A 21,086-nucleotide genomic window follows, 5' to 3' on the forward strand; every position below is an offset into this window, starting at 1 on the left:
TTAATTTCCCCAGCAATGAGTTGTGACAACACGTGAGGATTTTCATTGGAGTTACCCTCTGCCTGGCATATCCCAATATCCTAGACTCCCAGGAATAAAGCAGGTGATACAAGTTTAGCTTGAACTTGAAGGCTGGCAATGATGATGGTGAAAAATGAACCATTTACCAGAGCTATTTAGGAGGAAAAGTTGTCAGGGTTCAGTGGCTGTAGGGTATGATGAGACAGGAATGTCAAAGATGATTCCTTATTTCTGTGTTATATAACCTGTGCCTGGTGGTATTTTTCACTGAGATAGAAACACTGGAACAGTGCCAGGTCTGGGGCAATTGGGAGCAGAGGAAGTTCAGGTTGGGACGTTGAGCTTCGAAACATACGAGTAATGAGATCAAGTTAGATATTTGAGTCTCAGAGAAATTGTCTGTGATAGAGATATAAAGGTAAGGGTCGTGGACATATAGACTAACAGAAGCCATGAGTTTGGCTGAGATTGCCTGTACTAGACTTTGAGTACATCAAAGATTTAAGATTGAGTGAAGGGGAAGGCTCTGGGATACAGTAGGAGCAGCCTGAAGGTAGGAGGAAAGCCAGATGTCTGTCACAGAAGAGAAAGGAGAAAAAATTCAAAGCTAAGGGATGGTCAAGGGTGTCAAATTACACTGAGGCCAAGAACCCCATAGGGAGTGAAAGTTGTCCATCACACTATCAAATATTTTAAAGACGTGTACCAAAAAGAAGGCAGAAACAATACACACTGTATGATTCCATTTATATAAAGTTCAAAACCAGGCAAAACTAATCTACAGCCTTAGAAGGCAGGAAGTGTTACCCTTCAGAAGGATATTAACTAGAAGACAGCATGAAGTGGCTTCTGGTTTCTGGAACTATCCTGATTCTTGACCTGGGTGGGTTGTACAGGTACATTCACTTTGTGAAAGCTCATCCAGCTATACTAAAGGATTTATGCATTTCTCTATATGTATATTACACAGCAACATGAAATATCCATTAACAGAAAACAGGCCTGGAATCTGGGTGGGAGGAGGCATACTTGTATTCTTTTGACCCAACAATTCCACTTCTCAAATTGTATCCTACTGATACAACAGCAAGTCTGCAAAGATGTACGTAAAAGGGTGTTCATTAGAGCATTGTTTGTATAGATGTCAAAAATGAACTAAGTATTTTAAATAACTCATTGATTAAAGAGAGTACAACCATTCAATGGAACTCTATGGGACACTAGAAAACTATGATAGCCAATACAGAAACTATATATGTGATAATAATAATAATAAATGCACAGCAATTACAGAAAAGTTATATATCATCTATTTAAAATTCAGCTGTAAAGGTAAGGATGAAGCAAGTAAGCAGAGGGGTAAATAATTCTGAAAGCAGCTTAATGGCTTTCACTGGGCAGAGAGGAGCCTTTGGTAAGAGATACCAACCAGTCCATGGGGTGGCCATGCTGATATGATGACCGGCTTCAGTTCAGGTAACATGCTCAGCTCTGGGTAGATGGTGACGGGGTTTTGCTAGCGTCTGCATTTTAGCAAGAGTGAGTATTCATTCTGCCTTAGATCTGCTAAGGGGACATATAGAGGGACAACTGAGAATTCAATCTGCTCGAACTTTGGGAGCAGGATAAGGCAGTGCAATTGTGTGTGTGTGGGGGGGATATTTATATATTCTCTAAAACAGAATCTTATCTAATATTACAAGTTGTTCTCTTCATTTTACATGTTTAATCACACACTATTGTGATATTTGAATTTAGAGAAATAACATGAAATAATTATGAATTAAATTTCCTTAAGTTGTCCGTGACAATACCTCAAGTTTTGTATCCATATCCTTAACCTCAGTAAACACTAGAGGGAGGGGAAAATAAAATTGAAAGGAAAACACAGCAAATGGAATAGCATAGCATCAACTACAAACATGATTTCTTCCTTCTAGCCTGCGATGTTGCATTAAAATTATTTCAGAGGGGAATAATGAAAATAGTATAGAAAAAATACAGATGGAGGGATTTTTCTATATCAGTATAGCTACAATTAACAGCCTAATTCCCATTCCCCAAATTTCTTTAGATATGAAGGAGGAATAAAGACCTTTCCAGACATACAGAAGCTGAGGGAATTTTCTAATACACGACCTGCACTACAAGAAATACTAAAGGAGGCTATTCGACCACCATCAACAGGGACAATTTGTGGCAACCAAAACTCAAAAAGGGGGAGAGTAAAGGCCTGAACCGGAATATGGGAATGGAGAAAGTAAGTGTGCTGAAGATAATGGAATACTCTAAATATCAAACTTTCTTTTACATAAACTTAAGGGTAACCACTCAAAAAAAATCCAGAACTGAAATATATACTGAAATAAAAGAAGAAACAGAGGGAAACATCATAGAATACCACCACACAGAAATAATAGACAACAACAAAAAGGCAAAGAAACAATGGAGACACAGCCTTACCAGAAAACTAAAGATAGAATGACAGGAAATCCTCACATATCAATAATCACCCTAAATGTAAATGGACTGAACTCACCAATAAAAAGGCACAGAGTAGCAGATTGGATCAGAAAACTAAACCCAACCATATGCTGTCTCCAAGAGACACATCTCAGCTACAAGGACAAGCATAGACTCAAAGTGAAAGGGTGGAAATTGACACTCCAAGCAAATGGTACCCAGAGAAAATCAGGTGTAGCCATAATGATATCAGATGAAACAGACTTCAAGGTGAAAAAGATAACTAGAGACAAAGATGGACATTTCATAATGGTGAAGGGGACTGTACAACAAGAAGACATAACAGTCATCAATATTTATGCCCCCAATCAGGGAGCACCGAAATACACCAAGCAACTACTAACAGAACTAAAGGGAGAAATTGACCAAAACACAATTATACTAGGGGACTTAAATACATCATTGACAGCTATGGATAGATCATCCAAACAGAAAATAAATAACGAAATAGTAGCCCTAAATGACACATTAGATGAAATGGACATAATTGACATTTATAGAGCACTTCATCCTAAAACATCAGACTATACATTCTTTTCTAGTGTACATGGAACATTCTCAAGGATAGACCATATATTGGGACATAAAATCAGTCTCAACAAATTTAAGAAGATTGAAATCATACCATGCATATTCTCTGATCACAAGGCTTTGAAATTGGATATCAACTGTAAAAAGAAAGCGGGAAAAACACAAATACATGGAGATTAAACAACATACTTTTAAAAAGAAAAGAAGTCATTCAAATACTAGTTTAGTTCCTCTATAACCTGAACATGAGAAATACCTTTCTAAATTCAGAAACTCCAAATTCAGAAGTAATAAAAAACTTTTTTAATAAATTATACATGTATTCATGCATATGTGTGATTTTTCAATGGCAAAATACCATATCTAAAGTCAAAATACAAATAAGAACTAGGAGAAACTATTTGCAACTGATGTCACAAATAAAGGGCTATTTTCTGTAACTTGTAATGAGTCCTTAGAGTTGAGAGGAGAAAAAATATTCAAACCCAGTAGAAAAAATGCGCAAAAGACATGGTTGCTTCACAGAAAAACAAAACGGTCTTTAAACATACGAAAAGATGTTTAACTTCACTCAAAAGAAAAATCCCATTAAACTATTATGTGATACCATTTCTCACCTATCAGGTTGGCAAACAGAAAAAAAATATTCAAAATACAAAGGAAGCTGTATTTTGATGAAGCTGTAGAAAACAGGCATACTCATACATGGACAGTGGAATTAGGAAATGTTACAACTCCAGTGACGGGAATAGCTAAATAAAATATATATGCATTTATTCAAGCAATTGTACTTTTAGGAATTTATCCTTAATATCCCTCCATAAATACAAAACAAATGTGTGCACAGGGTTATTCACTCTGACATTACTTCTAACAGCACACTTTGGGAAATAACTTGAATTCCCATCCTTGAGGGTCTAGTCGAATGCACACAAGGGAGCACAAGGGAGTAGTAAGGAAGTTCTCTACGGTATAATTTGGAGTAACTTCTCTGCTACATTTTTCAGTTAAAAAGAAAACACTAGGTAACAAGAGTTTGTAAGAAAGAATGATAATAGTAATGTCTATCAACATAGATTTCTGCTTATTTTTGCAAACAGAAACAAGAATTAAACCAGCAACTAATTTTTTTCATTCTTTTAAATTGTTTTTAATTTTTCAATTACAGTTGACATACAGTATTATATTAGTTTCAGGTGTACAACATAGTGATTAGACATTTATATTAGTTATGAAGTGATCACCCCAATAAGTCTAGTACTCACCTGACACCATAGATATTACAATATTATTGATTATATTCCCTATACTGTACTGTACATCCCTATGACTGTTTTTATAATTGGAAATTTATACTTCTTAATCCTTTCACCTTTTTCACTGAGCCTCCCATCCTGCTTCCCATTTGTTAACTATTATTTTTTCTTCTGTTTCTGTTTTGTTTGTTCATTTATTTTGTTTTTTAGATTCCACATATAAGTGAAATCATATGGTATTTGTCTTTCTCTGTCTAACTTTTTTTCTCCTAACATAATACCTCTAGGTCCATCCATGTTGTCTCAAAGGGTAAGATTTCATTCTTTTATATGGCTGAGTAATATTCCTTTGGATATATGTACCACCTCTTCTTTATCCAATTGTCTACTGATAGACACTTAGGTTTCTTCCATATCTTGGCTATTGGTGGAATTGTAAATTGGTGTAGCCACTATGGAAAACAGTGTGGAGGTTCTTCAAAAAATTAAAAATAGAACTATCGTATGACCCAGCAATTCCACTTCTGGGTATTTATCAAAGAAATCCAAAACACTAATTTGAAAAAGATATGTGCACCCCTATGTTCATTGCGACATTATTTACAATAGCCAAGATATGGAAGAAACTGATTTTTTTAAGTGACCTCTAAGTAGTGGAGATATCTGAATATATCCTGGTTATATAGTTTTGACTTTTGAATAATGCATAAACCTGGGATTTAGACAATAACATCTTTGCCTCGTTCTGTTGACTGAAAGGCCTACAAGAATGCCCAATGCACATCCGTAGTGCTCAGATCTTAATTTCTAGATACCTTTCAGGGAAAATAGGACTCTTGGAGAAAAGGTTGATTTCAGGTCTGTGGCAGAAAGAACATCTTGGGCAAGAAAGTAAGGAACTGTGATTATGTCAAAAGGAAACAGAACTTATGACACAAACCTCCTACTTGCCAAATTTGGTATCAAATATAACACCATCAAAAATAACAATAATGCGAATGGATTATAATACATGGATTTTTAAAACATCCTTGAGTCCACAATTATATGAAAACGAGGGGTGGGCATAGGGTGGCAAGTAAAAGCCCTTCTTTACAGAAGACTACCTACTAAGGAATGCAGAAAGAATGAGAAAATTGCTATTTTGCAATATTCAATTTAATAATCGATTCAGGCAAGGATCATTAACGGATGGTAAAGTCAATGCATGAATGACTGTTGGGAAACAGGATAATAACATGGCATCACATTTTCATCCCACAGTTTTACTTCTTAATTATAAAGGATCAAATGTACCTTTATAGTGGTGATGTCTAGTAATATCACCGTAACCAAGTGATCAAACTTAGCGCGGGCGATGTGGAACAACCTAACACTACATGCCTTCTGACACGCAATGAGAAGTGCAATATGTCACCCATGTAGAATTCTTGCTAAAACTATTTAATCTGAATCTAATCATAAGGAAACAATCAGAAAAATCCATATTTGGGACATACTATCAGACAACTGAAGTCTTCAAAAGAGTCAACGTCATGGGAAAGAAAGAAAAGATATAAGTGCTTCTTTCCAGATTATACGAGACTAAAAGAGACAACTAACTGAAACTCACGAACATTTATTGAATTCTGGATTGGGGAATAAAATTTAAAATGCAGATTTTGGGGGCCATTTTAAATGGTTCCTAGAGAAGAGATGTATGTACTACAGTTGTGTATGTGTGTGTGTGGAGAGAGAGATATCAAATATGATAAAATATTAATATTAGTGTCTCTAGATAAAAGGTACAACAGCTGTTTATTATACCCATTTTTTCATGTTTGAATCAAAATAAAACTATTAGTAAAAAGTTGCAGATTTGCAGGCAGTTCAAACTGTATACAAATGACAAACAAGTCACCACAAATTTAATGTAAAATATTATATTTAAAATGTTATTTTATTTTCACTTTTCTGAACTAAGGATTTCTTGTTAATCTTTTCATTGGTAACCTCATGACTAAGAATTATTAATAAATATTGAAGTGCTATGTTTTATTCTACTCAAAAACCTTAAACCCAGACATAGGAGACAATTCAGGTCAACAATAGATGGAAACATGAGAGGCAAAAAAATGCAGACGTTGAAACAAAGAGGTGTCAAGAGGAAAGAAAGACAAAGCAGGGCTCTAAAGAAAAAAACGAAAACATAAAAATAAATATAGTAGAAATATAATATTGATTCAACCACGATGTCAGTCACTCTTCTAGGTATTGGGGATATAGCAGTGATGATTCACATTTCAGTGAACAAAATAAACAAAAATCCCTTCCTTCCTTCATTTCTAGAGGAAATGGCATTTATTATGTGGCAGACACTATTCTAGAGACTTTACATATAGTAACTCCATCTCAACAACCGTATGAGATTGGTACTATTCTTACCTCCTCTTTTCAGATGAGTAAACTGGGTACAAGAAAGGGTAAGTGTGCTGCCTAAAGTAGTGCAGCTAATATATAGCAAGGGTAGAAATTAAATCCAGGGAGTTTGGCTCCGCCATTCACACTCTTAAATTCTGCACTATATCACATTAGAAAGTAAGGACGGATCTGTATAAAAGAAAAAAAAAAAAATGAATTTAAAAAAAGGAGGAAAAGGTGCAGAGAAAAGGCAAAAGAGACACAAAGCATAGTCAGAGGAAAGGATAGCTATCAAAAGTATTAAACCAGGGGTGGCTGGGTGGCTCAGGTGGTTGGAGTGCTGTGCTCTTAACACCGAGGTCGCCGGTTTGGTTCCTACAGGGGCCAATGAGCTGCACCCTCCACAACTAGATTGAAGGACAACAACTTGGATCTGATGGGCGCTGGAGAAACACACTGTTCCCCAATATTCCCCAATTAAAAAAAAAATTAAAGAAAGAAAATAAGAAAAGTACATAGGATTGTTTTTTATATAAAAGTTGAGAAAGAGGGGGGAGTAGAGATAGGCAATGGCGTTACTAATGACCAAATCGTACCATTTTGGCCAAGCCTTGCCCTTGAAGGGGGAATTATGAAACATGTGCAAGATATAAAGAGGGATTATTACTAACAGTTTCTTTGAGTTCATGGACATTCCAGATCAACTTGTTGCAAACTTGCTAAACAAGAGATTCATTATTTTCCACCCACTGTGCTTTGTCAATATAGCGTAGCCCATTATAACAGCTTAGTTACTTGGGGAATGAAGTCTCTCTGGATGTAAAATATTATTAAGGATTTCCACAGCTGTCATAGCCCTAACTTGATCACATGTACATTGATTAATATAATAATGTAATTGGAAGAAAAATTGCCTTGCCCCTTAAAATTTCTTTATTATAATCTAATCACAATTGGATATTAAGAGTATGACCTTTATTTTACTAATCCAAGTGATTATTTTATTTAACATATTTAATAAATATTAATTCACTCATATTGAGTCAAAGATAAAATTATCTCTGGAATAACACCAGAATATAACACCAGAATAACACCACATGCTGGTGTTGAACTTTTGTTTATGCTCCAGATTGATGTAGAGTAAAGAATGTTGGGTCTTTATTATTATTTTCATCATCACTAAATGCTGACTCCATCACTAATGATACAATTTTCTGTTTCATCAGTTCCTTACTCATACTCAGTGAGAGAGCCCTGTCTTATATCCTCATCTCTCACAGGATGAGGATAAAAGTTTGGATAACGCAAGCAGCTGAGAATGAGTTACAATTTTAAAGTCTCATTTAAGCTGCTATTACTCAGAGTGCTACTTGAGTCATCCCTTGCAGTTGTGGGAGCAGAAAAATAAAATGTCCTCCCACCTTTCTAAGTTCTTCTGGCTGGAATAATAATTAAATTAACATGCGACAGATTAACAGGAGAGATGTCCCAATGTATTGCATATGTACATATGGGGGTACAATTAGAATATGAGACGCTAGGACACATTGGGTAGTTGAGGCTTATATGCCATTGTAGACTAAGAGAGGGAGACAGTTTAGGTTTAGGACTTCAAAGGGAAGTCCTTTTCTTTTGCTGTCCTGTATTGTCAAGGGGTAAGCAGGTTGCATAAACTCAACCAGTTGGATGTTTCTGAGTGGGAATTTGACTCCTAAATGCCACAAGGACAAGTGAGAGAGATGGCATTCATTCAACCCAGCAGTGGAATCTCTTCCTATGGTATCAAGTTCCTATCCTTCTGCAAAAATTTTCATTTCTACCCATTTTAAAGTCTTGTACTCCTGCTTTCCCAAGTATCCTAATAGCCTTATGATAAAGCCTATTTTCCTTAAATTAGAGTTGGTACCATCAACCACTTCAGGTTGCCATAACAAAATACTATAGTCTGAGTGGCTTAAACAACAGAAATTTCTTTTCTCACAGTTCTGGAAGCCTGAAGTCTGAGGTCAGGGTGCCAGCATGGTGGGGTAGTTAGAGTTCCCTTCCTGACTTATAGATGGCCACCTTCTCGCTATGTCCTCACATGGTAGTGAGAGAGGATCTCTCTTCTTCTAATAAGGCCATAGCCCTGCGGGGTTAGGCCCCCACCCTTACCATTTCATTTAATCTTAATTACCTCCTAAAGATGCTATCTCCTGATACTGTCATATTGGAAGTTAGGGCTTCAATGTATGAATTTGGGGGATAACACAATTCAGTCCATAGAAATTGGTTTCTATATCTTCCAACCAAAGCACCCAAACCAATACAGATAGAATTCCATTTATTACATAAAGCCTTTCGTCCCTTTACTAGATTTCTTCACTCTAAATTATTTTTGCTGTTTGTGGTTCCAGTACATCTTATGCTTAATTTTTCTTTCCTTAGTGTCATAGCCTTAAAGATAATCTAATTCAGTGGTTCCCATACCTGGTGGCATGTTAGAATCATTTGGGAAGTTATTTTTCAACTTACCAGTGCCCAAGCTGCCCCTCATCCCCACCCCAGTCTCACTGAATCAAAATCTTTTAGGGTGGACCAGATAACATAATTTTTTTAACACTCCCCAGGTAATTCTAACGTGCAATCAAGTTTGAAAACTAATGATGTAGTACATCTCATTCAAATTGGGAAATTTAGCTGTTTCATGTCTATTAGTTTTGTCTCCCCAACCTAACTGTAAATTCCTAGAAACAGAAATTCTTGCATTTACTTAGCAAGAATTATTCATGTAGTTATTCATGGTGGATGCATACCTAGCCAACAATAAATAAGCTCCATTATCTAGTGGTCCATTAGTCATTTCAGACAGGGTGGCTTGAAAAAATATTACTGCTTGCACTTCCCCCACTCCCTCTCATCTGACTTACTGAAACAGTATCAGGAGAGGCCAGAGCTTCATGAACAGCCATCTCTGAGAACCACCAATCACCTATTTCCTGATACAATTGATACGTGTGCATGAACACGACTTTTCTTAATAGAAGACTCATTTATTTCTAAAGATGAAAAGCATTATCTGAACAAATTTATTTACTCACCGACTCAATAAGAGTAAGTAAGCCTAAGAGTCTTTGCTGAAAGAATGGCTGTTGCCTGAATTGTGAATTCTGTTGCCAAAGGCACCAATAGGCTCTTATTTTGCCGATGTACCAAGGATCCCTATAGAACGGGATCATGTTAACTTTAGAACCAGATAGTGAAATGCAAACTGTAGCTAATATGCTGAAATAGAAAAATTCTTCTTTATCACTCACTCCATTTTCCACAACTTTCTGCATCTCTTAAGTTTTAACAGTGAAACACTATTAATGTATTACTTTATTTGATTAATGTATTGATTCCATAGGTGTATTGATTCATTTCCTAATGCCAGAGCCACCTCGAGCTGTTAGTAGCCAAACAACTACAAATCCATTCTGGCCCCAGTTTGCCCCTCATTTTTCACCCCACCCTCCCCCTACCCCAACATATATTTCTACTTCATTTGGGGGCACGGCACTATGTGCTTTCCAAATTGATAAATGTTAAGTGCCAGAAGCCAAAGACCAGCAGGAACATACCTGCCCTAAAAATTAAGTTAGCTTTATTTATCTTGCTTCAGCAAGTAAGAATGTGCCCTTGAGAAATTATGGGACATCTCATTAAGTGGAATTGGGAGGAACTTCTCATAGGATTTAGACTTAAGCTGGATGACTCTAACTAAAGAAGAGGAGCTAGTGCTTGATTAGATGTTGTCAAGAAGTGGGGTTACTAAGAGAACAGGAACCTTGGTAATTTTTATCTAGGCAATGAGAGGAAGCAGGAATAGACTAGAGGCATTATTGGTAAAGCAGCCATAGTCAGTTATGTTAACCATAAGATGAGGATGGTTAATCTTTTTTATGGCTTTGTAGCCTCCCTGTCTCTGGTCACCGAGTGTCCTTAACATGGACAATGTTTATATTTTGTAAGTATTGATTATGTTCAGTTGGTACCAATATGGCCTGGCTGCCAGTAGGGCTGTTTTTGTTGTTGTTTTCACTTTTTCACAAATGAAAAACCGTTTACTAGATTACTTTTTAAGGTCAAGAATTTAAAATTGGATAGAAAAAGAGTGATAAAATATTACTATGGGTATACAATAAAGCCCGAGTTCTGCCAGTGGAGGGTAAACCTTCTAAAGGCAAAGGTACTAGAATAACTGAGAATGATAGTATAGTATAAGAATTTAAAATAACTTCTGAATCTAAAAGGCAAAATAAGAGGGTCTGGTCTTTGGGAGACTGAGTTATCAAAGGCAGACTTCTTTTTGATTCTGCCAGGGCAGGGTCTGCCATCACTTTTCAGACCCCAGAGATATAAATTGTTTTACTATCCCTCGCTGGCCTGCATATTTGCAACTATAATAGGCAATTCAGAGAGGAAGCAAAATGGGTTCACTTTAGCAACCTTTATCAGCCTTTTTGGTACTTTGAGATTAAAACACAGCAGACACCACTATCCTGGAAGCATATAAATCTTTTTCTCTGGTTTACATTCTTTTCAGACTTTATCTCTTAGAAGTTCAATTTATTTAGCATTTTCTCTGTATGTATTTATGCACAACTTGTTGACACCTGGAAATTCAGATGCTATATGATGGTGAGTCTGTCTCATTCCTCAGCAAATAGGTTTTCCCTATTTCCCAATATTGTAATATTGAATATTGAAGGCAATAAATCTTGTGGTTTACATTAGGGCTCCCTCAGAATATAGATATCCTCATTGCAATTCTCCCAATATTCCTGCAAGGAAGGAAAATACGGTGTTCTTATTGCCACTTGAAAGCAGCAAAAAAGGCATAGAGTTTATCTACGCAGATTTTGGGTGATGTTACTCATAATGTTGACCATGGATCACTACTAGCAGAATTGCTGGTAAAAAAAATCCACATTCTAAGCCCTACTCCAAATCTGTAAGAACATAATCTGACATTAAGTAGGGCACTAATCTGCGGGTGATTTTCATGTACATTACTGTTAATTTATTACTTCCTACTTCTGGACAGAGGATCTGATGTATGTTACTACATATAAAGAATGAAAACTTCAAGAGGATAGGCAATTTGCCTTGTTCTCCCAGATATTCCCATCATCTAGAACAGTGGCTGACATTTAGCACACACTCAGTCATTACTGTTTAAGTAAATGAACAGAAAAGAACATAAAGTCATAGGCTTATGATAGGAAGGTAATTTAAAATAGGAGCAAGCATTTTAAAATGTTAGAATCCTGGCTCCCCTGTTCATCAGTGCTTGACCTTGAGCAAATACTTAACCTCCCTGTTCTTCAAACTTCTCAAGGAGACTACAGCAATAGTACTACTTCCTTAGTTTGTTGTAGAGAATACATGAGTTTATATATATAGAGGGCTTAGAACAATTTTAGTCTAAACCACTCAAAAACTTTAGTGGGCTGTGACTTAGCAGTAACCAGGCCAAGGTCAGGCATCTAATCAGCCAGATTTGACCAAGTTTTCCTCACACCACCTACAACATTCTTTTGTTCTGTTTTATGACTTGGCTGATATCAGAAAGTTCTCTTTCACCATACTACTTGATCTTTCGTTTATGGGCAGAAATTTCTACTGTTGCAGTCACTTTTCTGAAGCAGTCGGGAAAGCAGTGAGCATCTCCTAATAAAACAAACACCTCTTATCAAGGATGGATTGGAAATCACAAACTAAGCTCCCCGTTTTCTGGTATCAGCTTTCCGCATTAACCTCTGGCAAAGATGAGTGTAGCAGAGGGCCTGGCAATAGGTAGATTCCAAAGGTCTACATAGAGATACAATTATTTTCACCTGTAGTTAAAGAAAAGGGGCGTGGGAAGAGTGAAGGGGAAAGTTGAAAAAAAGACATGAACACACATTTTAAATCCTAAAGTTCATTTAGAGTTTTGTTATTTCCGTTTGATGAAAGGCACTAAGCCCATTCCTGGGATGAGCATTCAATATAACCACTGTGCTACAAATCCTCGCATTCCAAAGGAAGAATAAACAAACCAAAAGCCTTTTCTCAAAGGCTTCAACTTTCCCAATCTGATCTTTTGATCTACATTCGATTATCTTGGCAGCACGGTGGGGGTAGATTCAGAGTGGACACTAAACCCTTTTCCAGAAGAATTTAAGTCAGGTAACATATATTTTTTTTACCTTCCTTGTTCCTTCACTTGGAGGAGCGTTCTTGGGAAGACGCACTTTGTTGGGCATTTCAAAGGTTGGAGTACGAGGGTGCTTTGCGACTCAGCTCTGGAGAAACACGGAAGGTGGAAACTGAGCTGAGAAGTAAGAGTGGATAGAACCAGAAATACGACAAAGGCAGCAGGGTTAGGGTCCAGAATAAAAAGGGGAGGAGCGATCCAGGGATGTCAAGCTTTTTGTCTTTAAATGGCTAGAAAGCCGCAAGGTAGAGGCCGTAAAGGGTGGAGAGAGTGAGGGGGCGGGGTTCAGCCGCAAATTGGCCTAAGGCTGCTGGCTTCTCCTGCTCCGGCGGGCGGGGCGTCCGGGGGGCCGAGCTGACCACACCCAGGGCTGCTAGTCCCGCGTTTTCGAGAACTCAGCGGGAGTTTGCTGCGCGAACCAGTGAAACAACCAACGAATGAATGATCCTCCTACCAGGATGGGGGCCCTGGGTCCCCGCGGAGCTACGTGTACCACGGACTCTGCCGGCCGCCTGGGGCGCGCGGGGTCCCCTCTGCGCGAGATGGGGCGCAGGGCTCCCCTGGCCGCGGGCACCCGGAATCCCGCGGCGGCCGGGGCGAGCGGAAGCTCGGGCGGCGCCCACGAGGACCTTCGGGCCGGAGAGAACCTGGACTACCTGTCCTGGGTCAGAGAGAAAGTGCTCTTTCTTCTTCACCCAGAGAGGGGTTTGGGGTACCAAGGGGATCCTGCACGGGAAGAAGTGGCCGGTGGGGAGGACCTTTCCCAGGCGAGCGGAGACGACCAGGAATCTGACTGCCCTTCTCCTCTCTTACCACGAGAAAAGCGAATTTCTAGCAGCAGTACAGATGCTCCCTCCAGAGATCCGCCGCCGGACTCCGCAGCCCGACCCAAATCCGTGCTCGTGCGGGTCGTGGATTATCATGTGACACGAGAAGTCGAGTGGACCGGGTGGACGAAGGGCAGCATGACCACACGGACCGAGGAGCACTCCATTTCCGCGGTCTCTTTTCGCACCAACAAGGAGTGAAGCAGATTGTGGGGAGCAGGGACCCCTGGCGAACCTCGCGAGCTCTTGGCACAGAGAGAGGCACCCCGCGTCCACGCCGCAAAGAGACGCTCTTTTCACTTCCCCCAAGGACCTGATTCCCCGAGGAGATTAAACAAGAAGAAGGAGCCGGTGGAATGTGCCGGGCTGGTGGGTGAGCGATAATCCTCTAGAAAAGAAAATGCTCTTCCGGAAACCCCAACCTGCAATTAACCAACAACCAGGACCTTTTAAGAGCTGGCGCGGCGCTTCGGGGAGGCTGATGATGGCACCCAATAAAAATTGAAGAATAACTGTAAGCAACCTAATACCTCTTTTGTGGTTTAAATACTGTGAAGTCATTCAGAAGAGGGGAAGAAAAGGTATTTTGAAGTTAGCAGAACGTGGGAGTTTCGAAATAAAATTTGTTAATTATCATTTTGCACTACCTCTCAACTGATCTCTTTTCTGCCTCCACACTTTCTCTTAAGACCTAAAAGCAGAAATGAAGTTTGAGGTCTCTTCTCTGCAAAGGGAATGAGAGTAAATGGGGAGAGAGGTTTGTTTTAAAAGTTGACAAAGAAAGCAGAAAGAAAAGCGAAAATTAAAACAAAGCAGCAAGTAAACAGATTTTTTTTTCTTTTTACTCTCTTCTGATGTGCACATTTTTCTTTCTGTTTTTTTTCACATTTAAGTGTTAGGAAGAGAGGAGCTTAGGGGGGAAAAGGGAGAACAGAAAACTGAGCTTTGACGGTAAAATACCATTTAAAAGGGCTTTACCCGAAAGTGTCCAATTTAGTCCAATAAAAATGCCTTTAATCTGAATTTTTAAATTATTTTAATGTTTAAAACACTGCAGATAAATCTTCTGATAGATAGAAATGTGTACTTTGCCATAACATGACTATATATCTTATTTTTGACCATAGTTCTTTATTAATAAAATTTGTAGTCAATACTGGATTGAAAATACACCTTTTCTGATGTTGTTGAAACAAGTTTCTTCTGGTGCTATGGAAACAACTCATTTTTATTGTATTTGTTTTTTATTAAATACCGTCTTTATTAACCCTTTAGTAGTTTGATCTGGTTTGGAAATCTGAGAAGCAGAGCAGTCCCTCTGGAGACCAGCAGCTTACAGCACTGCTGATGGGGTAGGATTCAGTTACTGGAGGAAGTAACACGATGAATGGGACTTGGCTTGGCTTTTGAGGAGCAAACTGTTGAACAGTTCCCCCTGCCCCCCTCTTCCTCCGTCTTTGCCCTTTGTTTTCAGTTTAGAGCTTAAAATGCCTTCAAATGTCTGATCCACTTCTTGCCTCCTAGCAGCCAAGATAGGTAAGGTATGTCCCTATTTTACAGGTGAGACCTAGAGGTCATGTGGCTTGTGTAGGTCACACAGCAAGTTAATGGCATTTGCTTACTAAATAGACAAGAATATGATCATCTCTCCTGAAGACTGGAATGTCTTTTAGAAGGACTTCTAAGGAGTCAAAGATAACTGAGGGCTTCCTGGTTTTTCTGACTCATGTTTATGGGAAGTAGTAGAATCACCTTGATGTCCCTGAGTCCTGCAAGGTCTGTTGGCTGGAGAGTCACCACTAGCAGTTCTCAGGCCCATGAGACCCTCACTTAAGTGAGGAATTCAGGACCTGAGCTCGTCTGTGTTCAAAACCACTTGGTAGGTAGAAAAGGTAGTATAGGCCCCATAAAGTGAGTTGTCTTTTTTCCCCCAGCATCCCTGTGGGACTCCTATGTGAGGTGAAACTTCTTGGCACACAAATTTCAGACCCGACTTAATAAATCTGGTTGTAAGTCATCATATGCCCCGTGCAATAGAACATTGAATATAGTCAACAGGAAAAGCCTCTTGAACACTGATCATTGGGTTGCCTTCCCCATGGAGGCAAACTCTAGAGTTCAGCTTCTTGGGTTCAAAACTGCCCCACCTCTTACTGTGACTTTGGGTAGGTGTTTGACCTCTCTGTGCCTCTGTGTCCTTATTTGTTAAATAGGGATAATAAGTACTATCAACTTCATAGATTTTTTTTTCTTCTTCTAGGATTAAGTTAAATAAAAAATACTTAGAACAATGGTTGACATAAAATAAATGCTCAAAGTTAGTGGTTATTATTATTACTACCTAGTGTTATTGTATAATTCACTTTCATCCTAACCAGGCTTAAGTCTTTTATTTAATAAAAAACAGCAGAAAGCATACAATACAAGAAATCCATATAGAACTCAAGCTGGGGCTTTTATTTTTTTCTGCATTGCTGAAAGAAAAGACTTATTTCTAGTTTTCCGCCACATTTAATGGATCAGTAAATATATTCCTTAAATTCCTTAGAAATGGCCCCCAGAGCTTGTGACAAAGATTCAGCCTAATGTTCAAAGCCTAACCTGCACCAGGCCTGAGTCTGCAGGGGTTTCACTCTGCTTAGCCCTTGTTGGCCCAGGACCTTTGAATACTTTCTTTAAAACCTGTCATGTCCTGTTGTCTCAGAAAAGCAGAATGGGTACAGTTTTCATTTTATCTCCTTTATTTTAAAATATATTTATTCAAGTCAGCTTAACTCCTTTAATCCAAATATGTTTGGCTTAATTGTATCTCCTTTAAACATCCCTTTTAAAGCACTTACCAACCTTTCTGTTAACTACCTGCAACATGGTCATAGATTTCCTTTAGACAGATGCCTGACTGGTATGAAAAGTAGTAAGCTGAAGTACTGTGGAATTTGCTTCACAGATTGTCCTGATCCAAGCCGAACCCTGTCGTGGGAGGAGCCTGCGGAATCTTTTCCTCTTCACAGTGTCCTGGGAGTGAATCCAAAAGTGAAACTTGGGCATCCAAGTTTCACTTGCTCATCATCAGTACAAAGATATCTCTGAGCATGGCTGGGTCTTGGCTTTTTGGTCTCACCGCCACCTCACCGAAAAATGTGATCATCTGAAATTGTCTTAGCTGGATGATTGGCAGCAAGGACTTCCAGAAGCCGCCTGGCCACTCAAGTGACCATAAGACAAATATCACAGTCACATAACCACCATGGATCAGGCAAGTGTCAACCTCTCTTAAAATCTTTATCCACAGCCTCCATCATTTTGAGATTCATTACATTTGACTTGCTGCTCTTACTCTTGTTGTTTGTCACCAGGACTAGATGTGGCTCTTGCTTTAAAAAAAAAAAAAGAAGAAGAAAAGAAAAGAAAAAGAAAAAGCTTTCTATTAAAAGAAAAATTTGTATTCACTACAGAAAAATTTGAAGAACTATTATTTTGTGGGGAAAAGAAAAATGGAATAAAAACAAAACCTCACCCATAACCCCAAATCTCTTTTAATATTTGGTATGTTTGCAGTCTGGTTTTATTTCTTTTATTCTATTTTTATGTGTACTTGTATATAACACTTTTCTGAGCATGAATTATATATAAAATATGAATATTGCCTTTATATAAACTAACTACACTGGTGCTACTCAAGGTGTAGTCTGTGAACAGCAGCACAGGCATCTCCAAGAAAGTTGGTAGACGTGTCAGCCCCGCCCCAGATCTGCTGAATCAGTTTGTACCTTGACAAGGTTCCTGGGTGATTCACATTAAAGTCTGAGAAACATTGACACGTACACTGTATATAGTTCTGTATCATACTTTGTCACTTACAAAAACTAAAGTTTTAATTTTTTTCTATTTTTCCCATTAATTATTAACAATCCCATGAAAATAATACTTTGGAGAATTATGAAAACACTTAGAGATTACAAAAGTGAAAGCAAGTGTATACTGATTTGTGAATTGGCAAAGAGATCGCTAACAAGCTTTGTAATTTTTTTTTAAGCCTTATTATTCTAAAGTTTTCCCCACTAAAACATTGATTATTGGAGTTAAAACTATAGTCGTGTGTTCCTTAAAGACAGATACATATGTTCTGAGAAATGTGTTTTTTCATTTTGGGTGTTTTCATCTTTGTTCGAACATCATAAGGTACACTCAGAAACCTAGATGGTACGGCCTCCTACACACCTATGCTATGTGGTACAGTCTGTTGCTCGTAACTACAAACCTGTCCAGCATGTTACTGTACTGAATACTGTGGGCACTTATAACACAATGGCAAGTATTTGTGTATCTAAATATAGAAAAGGCAGTGATAATATGGTATAAAAGATAAAAAATGGTACCCCTGTGGAGTTTGCAGGATGGGAAGTTGTTCTGGGTGAGTCAGTGAGTGAGTGGGGAGTGAATGTGAAGGCCTAGGACATCACTGTACACTACTGTTGACTTGATAAACTCCGTCCACTTAGGCTACGCTACATTTACAAAACAGCACAAGATTAAATCAAGCACTAGAGAATATGATGCAATCAAAAGACACGATAAGCATGAAATGTATGAGGCCGCTGCTGGCGTAACAGCATACTGTCTCATAGCAAACTTTTGTTTGTACTTAGAGTATGCTGTAAAATAATAAGTATAATATAGGAAGTTTATAAACCAGTTATATAGTCATTTATTGTCATTACCAAATATTATGTATTGTACATAGTTGTATGTACTGTACCTTTATATAACTGGCAGTGTAAGAGGTTTGTTTACACCAGCATCACCACAAACACGTGAGTAATGCTTTGCAGGATGACGCTAGAACAGCTATGAAGCACTTGGTGATAGGAATTTCTCTGCTCTATTATAATCTTATGGGACCACTACCTTATACTGGTCCCTCTCGATCTACATGTCACAGGACTATAGTTAAGAAATGTGGTTCTTATCTAAGAATGTGAAAAAAGTTTTAAAAACCCCTAAGGGAAGAAAGGCAGGAAGTCATTAAAGAAAGCACAATTGCAACACTTCTGCAGGAGTTAGGGCTTGTCAGTCACTTGTAATGAATTACAAGAGTGTGGGGGGGAAAGGTGGAGCCTGAATTTGAATCAACTGATTCAGGTAAGAAAACAAAAGGCTGAACATCTGGACATCTTTGTAACTCTAATCTTCTTTCATCTTTAGTTAGGGAGAGCGAAAATCTTTGTAACTTCTATAGATGAACAAAAGAAACAGTCCAGTTTACTTTGGAAAGACTGAGGGATTATGATCAGTTCTTGAGCACTATGCAGCCAATAGTTAACAAAGCCTAAGATTTGGTTAGCTGCAAAGCAAGAAATTAACATTAAATTTTAACTCAGATTCTGAGTATAAGACAGAATGAGTACTTTTAGGAGACTGCAGCTTTCAGAAAAGTAGGACCAACAGGATGTTTATTCAGTGCTTGGTATAGAAGAGAGTCAGCCAGCATCACTTGTCCTTGGCTGGGAAGCAAAGGCAGGCTGGGCAGTGGGGAAACTTTATGGTAACTAAAATAACCTTCACGTTATCCTCAGCTTGACTAAACTTGAAAGGTTTCTACCTAATTGTAGGCTCCTGACCTCCCTTTTCTTAGAGTATTAACTTGAGAAAACATGCAAGCATAAATTCTTTCACTGCCCTTTGAGGTGTAAATCTCAACCTCTACTTCCTAGATAATGTCTTTATCAAGGTCCTGGAAGCCATCCTTTTGAAATGTAATCAAGAAAGATAGGACTCCTAACACACAGTCTCTGAGAGAGTAGGAGCCCAACTTCATAAGCATCAGTTAACAAACACCATGGCTTACTGGCTTTGACCAGCCTCCCCTCCATTGTCTTCCAGTACTTTTCGACTAGCTCACCCCAGTGCTTAAAAACTCTCCCACCTTTTGTTTCAAAGAAGTTGAGTTCAATCTGTCTCCCGTATTGCAATAGTCTTGAATAAAGTCTTCCTTTCCTGTTTAACTTTGGTGTAATTTTTTTTCGACAACAGTGAAAAAAAAGGATAGCTTCATTTATGCTCTGGTTGGAAGCTGGAAGCAGGCTACCTAGAGGGGCTTCTCAATTGCGTTTGGTTATGGTTTGGCTTCACAGGCTAGTTGCTCCAGACGTTGTAGGTCAGAGTTCTACAATCTGATAAATAACATCAAACTCATAGGGTTTTTTCCCTAGGAGTAAGTTAAAAATACAGTGACAGGCATACAATAGTCAAAATTAGCTATTGTTGTTATTCTTTAGTTCACTTTTCATCCTAACTAGGCTTTAGTCTTTTATTAAAACAAAAACAAACAAACAAAAAACGAGAAGACATAGAACACAATAAATTATATCGAACCCAAGCCAGTGGTCTTTACTAAGACTCCTTTCTGTCTTTTTTTTTTTTTGTATATTATTATCTATGGTCTGTACATGGTCCATTTATATACTCAGTCTAGTAATTAATTTTAGAACTATCTTGAAGACAGTTAGAAACTAGAAGAACCAGTCACAGAATTTTTTGGAGGTAAGCACATTATATTTATTTGTTAGAAACACCCAGAATGCACAATTGCAAGTAGTTTCTTATGGGGCTGAAATAAACTTTGGCATAGTTGAGCCCTGACTATTGCCACCCAAATGCTATATAATAGATTTGTACTACCTTACTGAGATTAGAGTGAGAACTGGGTAGAGTCCACCTAGGCAATGGGGTATTACCCAATGATCACCGAGGTTGCTAAGTGTATGAGCCTAATCTTAAGGGTGGTTTGTTGGGCAAACTGCCCTAGGCACAAAACCTTGAGTGTTAGAGCTAATTTGTGTGCCCTCTGGGTCATTCTTAGGCTGACATCCTACTTTCAGAAAATCTTGTGAAGCTTTATTTTGAAAGCCTACTAGGTCCATGGAAAAGTGGCTACAGTTGATTATACTGAATTCAACTTGGGGGAGAGAGAGAAAGATATAAGTGGCACCAGATAATTTTTAACAAACCAAGAGAACTTTAAGGGAGGGCTTCTGAATAGTCAATTTCTGTAAAGATTCTCTGACAATTGATGTCCATGTCTTAGAGAAGCCCTGAGCATGCCTAAGGACTTCCCAAGCCAACCTCAATATTGACAAAGATTCCTGAGGTTCTAAGGTTCAAGGCCATGTAGTCTTCTCATCCCACACAACTGAGTGGGAAAATGTGCAAACTTACAAGTGAAATAATCTTATAATCAAAATGTTGGAGTAGAAGAAAGATTCTGTGACCTACATTCAATGGAATGCCAAGGACTAGGCAATG

At 38.3% G+C, this 21,086-nt stretch overlaps 1 protein-coding gene and 1 long non-coding RNA gene across 5 annotated transcripts in view; one reads left to right on the forward strand and one right to left on the reverse strand.

Moving 5' to 3' along the window:
* The window catches only part of LOC141571662 (uncharacterized), a 25,235-nt gene extending 12,003 nt beyond the window's left edge, over window positions 1-13,232 (reverse strand). Inside the window, exons 1-2 of one of the 2 annotated variants that reach the window (XR_012496632.1) lie at window positions 12,947-13,232; window positions 6,756-6,920 (exon numbers count right to left, since the gene is read on the reverse strand). This is a non-coding gene — a long non-coding RNA (uncharacterized LOC141571662). The remainder of the gene's footprint in view (window positions 1-6,755; window positions 6,921-12,946) is intronic. The other variant, XR_012496631.1, reaches the window with a different exon arrangement.
* A 53-nt stretch (window positions 13,233-13,285) lies between these two features.
* On the forward strand, window positions 13,286-17,308 carry LG05H6orf141 (linkage group 05 C6orf141 homolog). Of its 3 annotated transcripts, none has more exons than XM_074333055.1 (2): window positions 13,286-17,037; window positions 17,138-17,308. In XM_074333055.1, the coding sequence occupies exon 1, from the start codon at window positions 13,392-13,394 to the stop codon at window positions 13,980-13,982; it is 591 nt and encodes a 196-aa protein (XP_074189156.1). In that variant the 5' UTR covers window positions 13,286-13,391; the 3' UTR covers window positions 13,983-17,037; window positions 17,138-17,308. The 3 variants fall into 3 exon arrangements, with proteins under 3 accessions (XP_074189156.1, XP_019590140.2, XP_019590144.2); XM_019734581.2 differs by having other exon boundaries at window positions 13,286-14,295; window positions 15,057-17,308; XM_019734585.2 differs by having other exon boundaries at window positions 13,286-14,295; window positions 16,729-17,308.
* The last annotated feature ends 3,778 nt before the right edge of the window (window positions 17,309-21,086 follow it).

This window comes from Rhinolophus sinicus, linkage group LG05 (genome assembly GCF_036562045.2).
Source record: "Rhinolophus sinicus isolate RSC01 linkage group LG05, ASM3656204v1, whole genome shotgun sequence".
In the NCBI taxonomy this organism is placed as follows: Eukaryota; Metazoa; Chordata; class Mammalia; order Chiroptera; family Rhinolophidae; genus Rhinolophus; species Rhinolophus sinicus.